Below are 14,394 nucleotides of genomic sequence, written 5' to 3'. Positions count from 1 at the left end.
GTGCTAATGCTCATTACAAAGACTGAGAAGATACATAGAAAGTTGATGGACTAAACATTAAAAATTTAATATTTTCCAGTAAAGCAAGAGGACAAACCAAGAATGAAGAAGGCATGGAATCCAGAAGAAATGGATTCAATACAGATGAGCAGTGATTTAAAGTTATAAAAGTAGTTTATAGACAAATAATAAATAGTAAACATCTCCTCTTTTATAACAGATTCTACGTTGTATAAAGTTGAAAGACTTTATATTCAAGCAAAATAATAGCTAAGCCAATGTGAAAATGCTTCTGCTACAATAGAAATGAAATATAAATCGTTGCAAAATGAGAAAAGCAAAAACATACCTTATGTGCCTTCTGCAAACCATACATGAAGGATGTATTTATTACATTATGTAAGGTTCTTTATGTAATGACTTACGCAATAAATTACTCCTTGAATTCAGTCACAGGAAAATTGAAATCCAAACATTTTTCCCTTGCCTTGGTCAGGATGCCTAGCAGATGCCAAAGCAAAACCACACAGGTGGAAAACTACAACCAGTCTCCAAAGGATTTCCACAAAGGAAAAAAGCCCCACTGAAGAAGATAAGTTCAAAAGAAAAAAGATGACAAAAAACATGTGAAGAAACCATCTTCCATAAGCAAGAGCCAGAGGAAACAACAAATAGAAGGATTAGCACCCCCAAGTACAGAAGTTAACAGAGCAAAAATGCCATCCAAAAAGATATTCTTAAAAAGTGTGATTAAAATTACTAAGAAATAAAAGAAAGGTTAGAAATCATAAAAAACAAAATCCAAGGAAAATAATAAGGCAGATCTGAAATAACCAAATAGGATTTCTAAAACTGAAAAATACAGTCTTACAAAAATTAAAAATTGAATGGATGCGTAAGCAATTTCTGAGAGACACAGGGGAAGAGATAATTGGGAGCTTTACGGCAGCTCTCAACAAGCTGACCCGCAGGTGAGCAGAAGAGGAGTGAGAGACTACTCATCATTACAGGTGCTGTACTATTTGAACTGCTGTTTAGTGCATTTATTACTTTGAAACATTATTTCAAAATTAAGAAAGTGTATTGTACTTTACAAAACTTAATTGAAGACAGTATTCTATGTCATTTAATGCTCAGTATACAAGGACTCATGCGAGAAATTACTTCTTGAATTCATTTACAGGAAAATGAAAATCCAAAGCTGCTCTCTTTTTGCCTGAGTTGTAGGAATTCAAGAATAATGTCAGTGTACAACAATAATTGCTCATTCGTAAACATATTTTATTCCTCATTTTAAGTTGTTATTCTTATTTAATTTTTACTTTGTGCATTTTATGTATGTTTAGTTCTAAAGTCCCTTTCTTTTTGAAAGATAGTGGGAGTGAATCTATAAAATTCTTACTACGTAACGTATCAAAACTTATAGATTTATTACCCCCCCCAAAGGGATTAATCTTACTTAGGTGTTTATATTGATTTAAATCTTTCTCTGAATTGTGTATATTCTTTAAAAGCTCTTAATGAGCTATTCATAAATAGGTGTTAGAATCAATTTACCTTTTATAAAATCTCTTAACTGTGGAGCTGCTTCAGTTCAGACAAGGCAGAGGCAGAGGAAAGAATGCCTGGCCCACTAGCCCAGGGGGCTCTTGAGGGCTCCCTGAGCACAGCTGGAAAACTACTACAGTGATTCTCAGTTATCCCATTAATAAGAAGTCTGATTGTTCTGACCACAAGACATGAGTCAAAACACTACCACAGAAAATTCCTAGGAGGAAACATTCTTTTTTTTTTATTGTTACCTTTATAAACCCAGACTTATATGGGGAATTCAGTGATAATAAAGGAAATGAGAGAAAAAGTTAGGTAAAGCTCTCAAGATACTATTTTAGTAATAATAGCCTTTTTGCTGCTTCTCCTTAAAGCCAAATAAAACAAGGCAATATAAGCTTAACCATTGAAAATTAATCCAGTAATAGTTTAAAAATTGCCCTAAATCTTAAAAACAATTAGATAAAAATCAAGTTATCAGATTTTATTTTCTTACATTGTGGAGACAAGGCAAATGTTAACATCTTGTGTACTGTTGAACTCTTTCACAATCTTGATTCTTTCTTCTGACTTTGTACTTCCATCAAGTCGTCGGTAATCAAGCCCAGATGCCATACAGTATTGCTGCAGCACGTCAAGCAGCTAGAGGAGAGGAATGGAGATGGGCAAACATGAATTCTTGCTTTATTATGTTTCATGCTATTACAGAGATTAGATTTACTGAGTATTAATTACTGGTGCTTACAACTTCTTTCTTACAATTTCAAGAGCAATAAATATTTTTCTCACTTCTGACCCATATATTTCTACCTGTTATCCTGAAACTGGCTTTAATGTTCAGCTACCTTTGTTATAAAAAAAAAAAAAATCAATCTTTTCGTTTTTTAAACTGAAGCCAAGTAAAAAGAAAATTACTAGTCAAATCATTTATGTAAATATATTTTCATTACTTGTGCTATTTTCTAAGTTCTAAAATATCTTAAATGTCTTAAAGAACACTTTATTAGCAATAACATCAACAGAAAATAAAAATCTAACTTTGAGTTTGCTATTTAACAGTAACCCTGACATAACTGAACTTTGAGTGTCTGTTTGAAAACTTGTAAGTTGCTCATCTGACTACCATTTCCTACTGTGTGGTTAAGACAGAAAATGTGCCTGTAAGCTGTCATGTTCCTTATACTTTATGCCTCAGGAGTTAGGGCGGGGCCAATCAAGAATACACTGTAGATGAAACTCACCTTGGTGGAATAAGAGAAGAGAAGAACTTTATCTCTGTTTTTCCTGCAATGATTTAAAAGCTGCTGAAGGACCTGAAAATGAACCACACAGTATCAGTGAACCAGTTCCGACTAAAAGTACACTTTATACATATAAACGTCACTTGAGAGTTTCTTTAAAATTGTTTTTATACAATACTAACCTCAATCATCTTTTCTAACACCCTTTATTTTTTCCAAGCTGAAGAAATAAAGTATTAGAAATTACATCAAATGTTATTCATCACCATATTGTCAATAAGGAGGTAAAGTTCCCACAGACTTTTATTCCATCTCATCTGGTTTTAATAAAAGGGAAGCATTTTAGATTATGGGATACATTTAAATGGATTAATTTAATTTCCAAAATACACTTTCTTTATACCTACAATATGTTAAGAAACTAAATTATAGAGCAGCATTCCTTTTAGGAAGTATTTAAATTGTCTGTAGATGGATGTAATGAAATGTGTTCAATTACATTTAGGTTCTCAAAGTCTTGATATTTATTTTCTTAGAATAATCAGTCAGATATACACCTCTTCTCATTTTCTCCCCTTTGTTTCTCTATTTACAGTAAGCTCTGACTTCCAGATTTGATTTTGACCTCAAAATGCCAACAGTCTGCCCCCACACAAGGTGGTTACAGGGAGGAAGCAGACAGTCCAAAGCCTTGTGTATAACAGTAATACTGTTATTTTTATTTCCACATCTGGCAATGTGGAACACCATGGAAAAGCAATCCACAGAGGAGCAAAGGCATCTTCTGTACTAAGTTTAAAGTTTTTCTGAACTGCGAGATAAATACTTAAGCAATTTTATCTATTAAATGATAAATACTTAAGCTTTTAAATAAAAAATTTTATATCCAATATAATACTCTCAATAGCTGAGGAACAGAAGATATTGTGTTAACTCTGATTCCTATCCCCTAGTCCCTCAAAAAAAGCTATGGAGAAAAAAGAAATCTACTCAGACAAGCAATCAAATGGTGAATCAAAATGTCTCAGATCAGGTAAACATTATTTTAATATTTGGAGGACATATACAGTAAGTTTTACATGCATTTAGCTTCATTTTTTTTGTTTTGTCAGAGACAAGGTCTTGCTCTGTTGCCCAGGCTGGAGTGCAGTGGTATAATTACTGTAACCTTGAACTCCTGGGCTCAAGTGATCCTCCTGCCTCAGCCTCCTAAGTAGCTTAGACTACAGGTGTGTGCCACTACACCCAGCTAATTTTTAACTTTTTTGTACAGATGGGGTCTCACTATGTTGCCCAGGCTGGTTTCAAGCTCCTGCTGGCTTCCCAAAGTGCTTGGATTACAGGCATGAACCACTGTGCCTGGCCCATTTAGCTTTATTCTTTAATAAAATAACCAATTCTACATAAAGTATGAAAATTTGAATCCCACATAAGACATTAACTTTTTCATTGATATCTTATAAAAAGTTTTATAAAAAAAATTGAGAAGTACAGACAACTCCCATATACTTTCCCTCCTCCTCCCAGTTCCATGCCCCCATACTTTCTCTTACTAATATAGATATTAACATTCATATTAGAAAATACATCATTAATAATTATTAACATTGAAGTGGTATATTTGTTAACAATTGACAAATGAATATTGATACATTATTATTAACTAAAGTCCACAATTTACACTAGGGTTCACTCACTGTGTTATGCGGTTCTATGGGTATAAGGACACGTGTCCCACCATCACAATATTGTACAGAATAGTTTCATTGTCCTAAAAATTCCCAATGCTTTACCAATTCATCTTTCCCTCCCTTAGAGCTCCTGGGAACCACTCATCTTTTTACTGTCTCCATAGTTTTGCCTCTTCCAGAGTGTCATATAGTTGCAATCATATATTAATAATAGTATATAGCCTTTTCAGACTGACTTCTTCTACTTAGCAATATGCGCTTAAGGTTCCTCCATGTCTTTCTGTAGTCTGATAGCTCATTTCCTTTTATTGCTAAACGATACTCCATTGTATGGCTACCCCACAGTTTGCTTATCCAGTTACTTACTAAAGAACACCTTGGTTTCTTCCAAGCTTTGGCAATTATGAATAAATTCATGTAAGATTTTTGTGTGGATGTTAAGTTTTTAACTCATTAAAAAGTCATTAAAATTTAACCCATTTTAACTTATTTGGGTATGACTGCTGGATTACACAGTAAGAGTATTTAAGGTAGTAATACTTTTTATATTTAAATATTTAATATTTAAGAGCTTTGTGAGAAACCGCTAAACTGTCCTCCAAAGTGGCTGTACCATTTTGCATTTCCACCAGCAATGAATGAAAGTTCCTGTTGCTCTACAACCTCACCAGCATTTGAGGTTGTCAGTGTTCTGGATTTTGGCCATTCTGATAGGTGTGTAGTGGTATCTCATTGTTGTTTTAATTTGTAATTCCTTAATGACATATGATGTTGAGCATCTTTTCACATGCTTATTTGCTATCTGTATATCTTCTTTGGTGAGGTATCTATTCAGATCTTTTGCCTATTTTTAAATTGGACTGTTTTCTTATTGTTGAATTTTAGTAGTTCTTTGCATATTTTGGATACCAGTCCTTTATTGTTTTGCAAATATTTTCTCCAGGTGTGTGGCTTGTCTTTTCATTCTTCTAAAGATATTAACATCTTATTTATTTATTACCTTTTAAATATTTTATTCATAATTTATTCATATCTTCATTTTAGAAAAGAATTTAATGTGGCTTATAACCACTTCTGTTGAAAATGCAGTTGTTCTGCTTTTTTTCTTTACAATTTTTTAATTATTTCAATAGATTTTAACAATTAAGTACAAGTGGTTTTTTGTTACATGTTTTTGGAATAATTAAGTGTAAGTGTTTTTGTTCCATGGATGAATTGTACAGTGGTGAAGTCAGGGCTTTTAGTGTACCTGTCACCCAAATAATGTACATTGTACCCAACAGGTGTTTGGGATCCCCTCACCCACTCCCCTTTCTGTGTCAATATTTTAAACCAAGGATATATTGTATACTAATCCATTCTCATTGGATGAGGTGGTATCATACTATTGCAATTTTAGGTATTTTCAAATAATTTACAGAAAGTAATAAGAAAAGTAAATGTTTTAGACTAGAGGTCTTTATTAAGCTAGAAAGAAACTAATTAAATGAATAACTAACTATTAATCAAGATCCTTTACCATAAATTTCAAAAATGACACTGTATTCAATATATGTCAGAGCCTTAACAATACAGACCCAGTGTTTTACCACTCACTTGTCCTCCACGGAACAGGACAATCCACCTGTAAAGGAATCCTAGCCAGGCACGGTGGCTCACACCTGTAATCCTAGCACTCTCGAAGCCCAGGGCAGGAGGACTGCTTGAGGTCAGGAGTTTGAGACTAGCCTGAGCAAGAGCAATACCCCATCTCTACAAAAAGTAGAAAAATTAGCCACGCATGGTGGTCTACACCTGTAGTCCCAGTTACTTGGGAGGCTGAGACAAGAGGACTGCTCGAGCCCAGGAGTTTGAGGTTGCAGCGAGCTACGATGACGCCACTGCACTCTAGCTGGAGCTATAGAGGGAGAATCTGTTGAATTAAGAAAAAAGAAAAGGAATCCTAAATTTCGGGGTGGTCACAGCAAAGAATCTTGGGTCTAACTTTTCTCAATTTAGAAAGGCCTAGAAAGATGAACATGACCCTTGTGTAAGCCTAGTGGCAACCAAGCCAGGTTTCCTATTCTTTTTTTGGTGGCCCTCACAGTAAGTGGCTCTGTGGCATTTCTCAAGGGAAAAAAAAGTGAGGATTCTTATCAGGTGAATGAGTGCCACTTGTGACCATCCCTTTGAATGGTAGTTGAGGTCAAAAACCTTAACATTCAAGAGAAACAGCTAGGGTCATGAGTGTAGCTTTGAGGCTAGAAAGACTACCGCACGCATTACATTCAGAGAGTCTTTGCAGCTGCAGGCTGATCTATGACAAGAGAACAAAGATCTTTTATCACTAGAATTCAAAAAGTACATGCAACTCAATTACTTGGAGTTCTTACCCCCATGGGCAATAATTCTATGAGATAGGTTTTGCATCACCAAATCAGTATCAGCAGATGCTGCTGCTAATCAAATGATGAAAGTCTTAAACATATACCCCTAGTTTATTACTATGAGCATCCGTTTTGTTTGTGCTTTCTCATAAAACAAGTAAATTACCTGCTTCCTTCACATGTAAAGATACCTACTCAGCCTTCAGCAACAACTTCTGCTTGCTTTTTTCCCATCTAAACATCAGAATAAAATTAAATCTAATAATTATCTTAATCAGACACTGTTATTCCTATGTATATAATCTAATTAAAAGTCTATTTTAAAAATATATCTTTAATGGATATACAAAAAATATAAAACACAGAGTTATAAAACTAACTTCAAGAGTGCTAATTTTTTTAATGAAGAGTCATAAGGAATAAAATTTAAACAAACAGCAGTGGATAATGCAGTTTTCAAAGGAAGCCATGATTTCTGCAAATACTCTATTGGCTTAACTTACAGAATAATAGCTGCTCAGTTCTAAACTAATTGGGTTTTTTATGTTTTTTAGTTTAAAAATAATTAAAGTCAATGAAATAGAAGACAAAAATAGATTTTTATTAGGAAATATTATTAGATTTTATTTGTTGTGATGATAAATCATATGATAGTCTCATTAACACTATTTATTTTTAAAAACACACAAGTTTTTAATATAATCGTCTTTACTATATATATTCTTACCTTCTATTTTGTATCATTGAATTTAGAGGTCCCAAGCAAACTAAACCACGATGAGCTTATCCAGATTAATTGCTACAAGTATTTTCAGAATTTTAAGAAAAACAAAAACTGACTCCTTTGAATTACTTCTTTATTTCTTTTGCCAAAAGAAATAACTTACCTTTTCCTTAATTATAGCATAAAGTTGAGAATTGTTCTGTAAAAGCCTATGAAGCTCAAAATAAAGATTCTTGATAGTTATTAAGGGGTTAAACAAACTAAATCTGTTGCAAGAAGGCTGGAAGTTGTCGCATGTCATGCTGCTGTCACAGGCAATGCCCAGAGGCTTGGGTCACGGTTGGAGAACCTAGCCTTACTTTTCGCACCCCTCCCTCATAATACATCACCAAGAGCAGCACAGCTACAGGACAGTTTCCCTTTGTGTAACAATTGCTCCCTTGCAACCTTACAATCGAGGTCTGCAAGCAAAATTAAGAGGCAGAAAATCCAGTGTAGGCATAGAGGTCTTGCCTACCTTGGATTCTTCAAGAAATTCCTTTCTCTAATTCCAAGCTAATGCCTATCTGCACCTACCTGTTTTGCATTAGCATTTAAATTTCTGGTAGGTTATTTCCTTATACATTTGAGGAGAAGCTATTAGATATGTGACGACAGCATACAATTTAAAATGTCGTAAATCCAACATACCAATAAGGAAATCTGAAGTATATTTGATGGAACTGCTACTGAGAACCTACTATGTGCACACATCTGTATGCAGGGTTAATAGTAAGCTAGTAAACACTGACACAGCTACAGCAGTTGTCTATAGCCGCTGTCTCTTCTGAGTGATTGAGTGCCTGCTCGGCTTATTTGGTGTCCCTGCCATACAACTGAACAAACAGTTTGTGTATCATCCATCTATGTATGCAACCTGAAAGAAGAGCTCTTACCTTCATTTTTCCACTGTATTTAGGGTCAGAAAGTGTTTCAAAGGCTGCATCTTTGCTTTTCTGCACAAAATCTGGGAATCTGGAAAATACCTGATCGCATATCCTTTTGATAAGTGTTTCCTTGAGGAGTAAAAGTAGAAGGAAAAATATTTCAACTTAACACATTTAAACCTGTATAAATTGAAATTGTTTATGAAAAAATATTTCAATTGAGAAGGAATACATTGTTTTGAAGATATTACCTTCTCCAAGTCAAACTAATTCAGAAAATCTTAAAGTGATACGTTAAACATTGATGAATTCTTAATGATATGGCTACTAACTTTATCATTACATTTTTAAGATTTTTAAAACAAGGAGGAGCCAAATACTTCCAAACGAATAAAGAATACTATCAAAGAAGAATATTAACACATTGACTGCCTTGTGACTTGTCTTTAACTCAGGCTAGTTTTGAGCCTGGGGCCACGTGAAGCAAAATCCTCAGCTGGTTTGTGAAAATCTTACTTGTTGATATTCTTATTGCTATAATTAATATTGACAATTTGTTCTAAAAATGTGGATTGTATTGTATATATATATAAAATATATTTTTGTATATGTATATGTATATAAAATATATCATTTATAGTATTTATGATGTGCTTATAACTCATGCACAGAAAATAATAAAAAATAACAAATTAAAAAAGATAGTTTTATTTTAATAAAACACCATGGCCCCAGGGAAAAAATTTTTTTCTAGTGTGACAGTCAATGTGTTAAATTATTATGAGTTTTCAAAATTATATTTAAACAGCATCAACTATAACACAAAAAATATATAAAATCATTACATAAGTGGCTATTAAAAAGACCTTTTCATTTATGTTATGCTCTAGAATAAGACACAAGTGAAATGACCAAAGTAAATGATTATGTTTAAGCCCAAATTCTGAAATTACTGATTTTTGCCAGGCTTAATAGTTACTATACAGATTATTATAATCCTTATTTTACCCAGTAGATTATTAGAGGAATAGGACTGACTCATCAAATATCTTATTTAGTACTTATACCAAAGAATGTTTGGAAAAATAAATACATGAACATTATTAGAGGCATAAAAAGTTATTATTTTAATTTAAGCTTACCTTTTCTTACTTTGTGAGATTTTTCTTTTAAACTTAAGTGCACATACTCCTTAATACTTAAATCAAAAAATAAGCAAGTCACTTTCCTCTAAAATTTCATACAAAAAAACTTAAGGATACTTAGCTAAGAAATTTTATACCAAATATAAAATATTTATACTCATAACATCACAAAGAAATGTAAAAAGCCAACCCAAACCTGTTGTTTGGAGGTGCTAGCAGACTGTAGTAGCGCGACATGATTAGCTACCTTCTGAAGGACCATAAGGTAACTGAGATACAAGGTTTTCACTGTTTCACCACGTGAATTAGTCTGTAGCAAGAGAAATATAGAAAATAAAAACAAGAAAGGATTAACATGACTATTAACTGCTTACATCATAAAATATATCACTTATAGTATTTATGATGTGCTTACTTTTGGCACAAATTCTAAGAAAATGGATGGTCCACAAATCACTAATGTGGAATCACAATTTTGGTCAATCATAATACAATAATGTTTTTAATAAAAGAGAAGAAAAGGTCTTTATTACAGAAAGTATTTATCCTCGTGATACACAGTGATAGAAATGCTGCCATTAAGGGGTCCTTGGCAAAAAACCCCACAAACTCTATAGTACTATATGGACCCCTTTTCTCTCATCTCCCATTTACGCTTCAAGGCTCCCCAGGAAACTTGGCTATTACAAAAAAAGGAAAGTGTTTAAAAATAGCACAATAAATGAGACAGAATAAATATCAATCTAGGACAGGTACAGTGGCTCATGCCTGTAATTCCAGCACTTTGGAAGGCTGAGGCAGGAGGATCATTTGAGGCCAAGAGTTCAAGACCAGCCTTTGCAACATAGGGAGAACCCCCCCTCATCTATACTACTACTACTAATAATAATAATAACAACAACAATAATAAAAATAAGCAGGCATAAAAAAATGTGCCTATAGTCCCAGCTAATTTGGAGGCTGAGGCAGGAGGATCACCTGAGCCCAGGAGTTTGAGGCTGCAATGAGCTATGAGCACATTGCTGCACTCCAGCCTGGGTGACAGAGTCAGACTGTGTTTCTAAAATTAAAAATTTTAAATAAAATAAAATAAAAAATATCAATTTAGATAAATATTTAGTTGGGGTCCCTTTATGTACACAGATATGCGACAGATAACTTCTTATAAAGAGGTGAAAAATGAGCAGAAATATAGACAGAAGGTAAAAAAGTACAAATAAATTGTTTCTAAAAGAAAATACTTTATTTTACTAATAACAGACTTTCTATTATATTGATATCATACTTGACATCAGAATAATGTTTAAGTCTGCTATAAAAGAGCACATTAGTTTACTTTTAGTGTATAATGAGAAACTTCCTGAAAGTGAAATGAAATTTCAAGATCAAAGTAAGATATTTTCCAATAAAAACTGAAAAGAAGGATATCAAATTGAAGCTTACTTTCTAAAATTAACTTTTTGAAAATACATTTGAATATTATATTTTATATGTGATTACTATTTTTTTTAGATTATTCAAGTGCAGTAATGAGAAGGGGGGAAAGAGTAGAACAAGGAGTTTCATCTGTAACTACCTGTGAACAATCAATAGATAATTCACTACCTTTGGACCAGCGAACTAATTCTTTTTTAAAATGTATAGGCGTGAAAGTTAAAGAACTGAGAAAAAAGTCATCTTAAGTGCTACATACTTTGGCATTAGAATAGAGTACTATATAATCAAAAACATGATAGGAAAGATATCATAGTGAAATGCTTGCCTTATAACAACAATTTCTCCTTTTTCGGCCACTGCTACAGGTACAAGGCTCAGAAGATTGAAATATCAAAGTTACATCTTCTGTTTCTAGCACTGTTTGATAGACAGCTTTCTGGAAATCTGTCAGAGAACAATACACCATCTGCCATGATAATATAAGGTAATTATTAGTATCTTTTTAATAGCAACAATAATCAGAATTATAACAGTGAAAACTGCTCATAAACTAATTTTTTCCTCTAGTTACATCACTATGATAATTTCTCTCAATTCTTCCAATCACCCTAGACAATATAAATTATAATTTCATTTTCAAATAAACCCCATAGTTATTTTAGTTAAAAGAAATCATAATACAAAAAAAAAATACGATTTCCTTATACAGTTGATCCTTAAATTAAGCAATGAGGGTTTGGGGCACCCCACCCACATAATAAAAAATCCACATATAACCTTTTTTTTGAATTTTTTTCTTTTTTTTTTATTTCATCATATTCTGGGGGTACAAATATTATTAAGGTTACATATATTGCCCTTGCCACCCCTCCCTCCCCCGCCAAGTCAGAGCTTCCAGGGCGTCCATCCCCCAGGTGGTGCGCATCGCACTCATTATTTAAGTATACACCCATCCCCTCCTCCCCCTCCCACCTGCCTGACACCCAATAAATGTTTTGGTTTTTTTTTTGACATTTTGGTTACATTTTATATCTTTGCCTCTCCGTAGGAAGGGTTAGAGATATGCCCTTCCCCTCCACAGTGCTCACCACATCCCTAAGATGTGGGACTACTCACCCCGCCCCCGAATCCCTGGTGTACACTACCACCATTTCAGTACCATAGTTTTTAAATCAGTCAGTACCAATTGATGGCAAGTAGATGTGGAGCCCCATTTTCCTGATCTTGTGTCACCTCACTTTGGATAATGGGCTTAAGCTTAATCCAGGATAGTATAAGCAGTGCTAGCTCGCTGTCATTTCCTAGAATTGAGTAATATTCCATTGTGAACATATACCAAATTTTAATTACCCACTCATGAATTGACAGGCACTTGGGTTGTTTCCATTTCCTTGCAATAGGGAATTGTGCTGCCATAAACACTGAGGTGCAGATGTCTTTATAATACAATGTCTTATGCTCTTTTGGGTAGGTGCCTAATAATGCTATTGCTAGGTCAAATGGTATTTCTATTTTTAGCTGTTTGAGGTATCTCCAAATTCTTTTCCACAAAGGTTGCACTGATTTGCAGTCCCACCAGCACTGTAAGAGTGTGCCTGTCTCTCTACATCCTCATCACCATTTGTTGTTTTGGGATTTCTTGATACAGGCCATTCTTACTGGGGTTAGGTGGTATCTCATTGTGGTTTTGATTTGCATTTCTCTAACGATTAGAGATGTTGAGCATTTTTTTATATGTTTGCAGGCCATTATTCTGTCTTCTTTGGAGAAGTTTCTGTTCATTTCCATTGCCCATTTCTTGATGGGGTTGTTTGATTTTTTGTTGTTAATTCTTTTGAGTTCTAGATAGATTCTTGTTATTAGACCTTTATCGGAAGTGTAGAGGGCAAATATTTTCTCCCATTCTGTGGGTTGTCTATTTGCTCTAATGATAGTTTCCTTGGCTGTGCAGAAGCTTTTTAATATGATCAGATCCCATTTGTTTATTTTTGATGCTGCGGTGATTGCCTTGGGGGGGGTCTCCCTCAAGAATCCTTTGCCTAGGTCAATGTCTGATAGGGTTTTCCCAACATCTTCTTCTAGGATTCTTAAGGTTTCATGCCTTAGGTGAATGCCTTAGGTCATGCCTTAAATCTATTATCCATCTTGGGTGGATTTTTGTGAGAGGTGAGAGGTAGGGATCCTGATTCAATCTTCTGCATGTAGCTATCCAGTTTTCCCAGCACCATTTATTGAAGAGAGATTCTTTTCTCCATTGTATATTTTTGTCTGCTTTATCAAAGATTAGGTTACCGTATGCAGATGGTTTCAACTCTGGAATCTCAGTTCTCACATATAACTTTTGACTGCTCCAAAACTTAACTACTAATGACCTGTTGTTGACTGGAAACCTTACCAATAACAAACAGTTGATTAACATAAATTCTGTATATGTATTATTAATACGTACTGTATTCTTTTTTTTTTTAATTCAGGATATTATAGGAATACAAACATTTTTGGCTACATGTAATGCATCTGCCTCACCCAAGCCAGGGCTACAACCATGTCCTTCTCCACTTCCATTAGTTGTGGCTTAACCCCTCATAGCCTCCCTCATCTGACTGGTATCCAGTGAGTATCGCTACCATGTGAACACCTTAGTGTTGATCAGTTAGTACCAGTTTGATGGTACATGTGGTGTGTGTTTTTCCATCCTTGTGATACCTTGCTTCGAAGGATGGGCTCAATCTCTATCCAGGATAATATAAGAGGTGCTAGTTCACCATTGTTTTTTGGAGTTGAGTAGTATTCCATGGTATACATATACCACATTTTACTAATCCACTCATGTATTGATGGGCACTTGGGTTGTTTCCACATCTTTGCAATTGTGAATTGTGCTGCTATAAACATTTGAGTGCAGATGTCTTTATTATAGAATGTCTTTTTTTCTTTTGGATAGATGCCTAGCAGTGGGATTGCTGGATCAAATGGTATTTCTATTTTTAGCTCTTTGAGGTATCTCTAATTATTTTCTACAGTGGTTGTACTAATTTGCAGTCCCATCAGCAGTGTAAGAGTATTCCAATCTCTCCACATCCACATCAGCATTTGTTGTTTTGGGACTTTTTGATAAAGACCATCCCCACTGGGGTTAGTTGATATCTCATTGTAGTTTTGATTTGCATTTCCCTAATGATGAGAGATGTCAAACACTTTTTTATATGTTTACTGACCATCAGTCTATCTTCTTTTGAAAAGTTTCTGTTCACATTCTTTGCCCATTTATTGATTGGGTTATTTCATTTTTTTAAGTTTTATATAGATTCTT

At 34.1% G+C, this 14,394-nt stretch overlaps 1 protein-coding gene across 1 annotated transcript in view; it reads right to left on the bottom strand.

The window, feature by feature from the left end:
- ERCC6L2 (ERCC excision repair 6 like 2) overlaps nucleotides 1-14,394 on the bottom strand; it is a 118,365-nt gene that overhangs the window by 66,343 nt on the left and 37,628 nt on the right. Inside the window, exons 7-11 of the mRNA XM_020289244.2 lie at nucleotides 11,407-11,547; nucleotides 9,841-9,954; nucleotides 8,509-8,628; nucleotides 2,793-2,864; nucleotides 2,048-2,193 (exon numbers count right to left, since the gene is read on the bottom strand). Of these exons, the coding sequence (XP_020144833.2) occupies nucleotides 2,048-2,193; nucleotides 2,793-2,864; nucleotides 8,509-8,628; nucleotides 9,841-9,954; nucleotides 11,407-11,547 (593 nt within the window). The remainder of the gene's footprint in view (nucleotides 1-2,047; nucleotides 2,194-2,792; nucleotides 2,865-8,508; nucleotides 8,629-9,840; nucleotides 9,955-11,406; nucleotides 11,548-14,394) is intronic.

This window comes from Microcebus murinus, chromosome 12 (assembly GCF_040939455.1).
Source record: "Microcebus murinus isolate Inina chromosome 12, M.murinus_Inina_mat1.0, whole genome shotgun sequence".
Taxonomy (NCBI): Eukaryota; Metazoa; Chordata; class Mammalia; order Primates; family Cheirogaleidae; genus Microcebus; species Microcebus murinus.
Note: the sequence above shows the minus strand (reverse complement) of the source record. Positions and strands in the feature narration are given on the sequence as shown.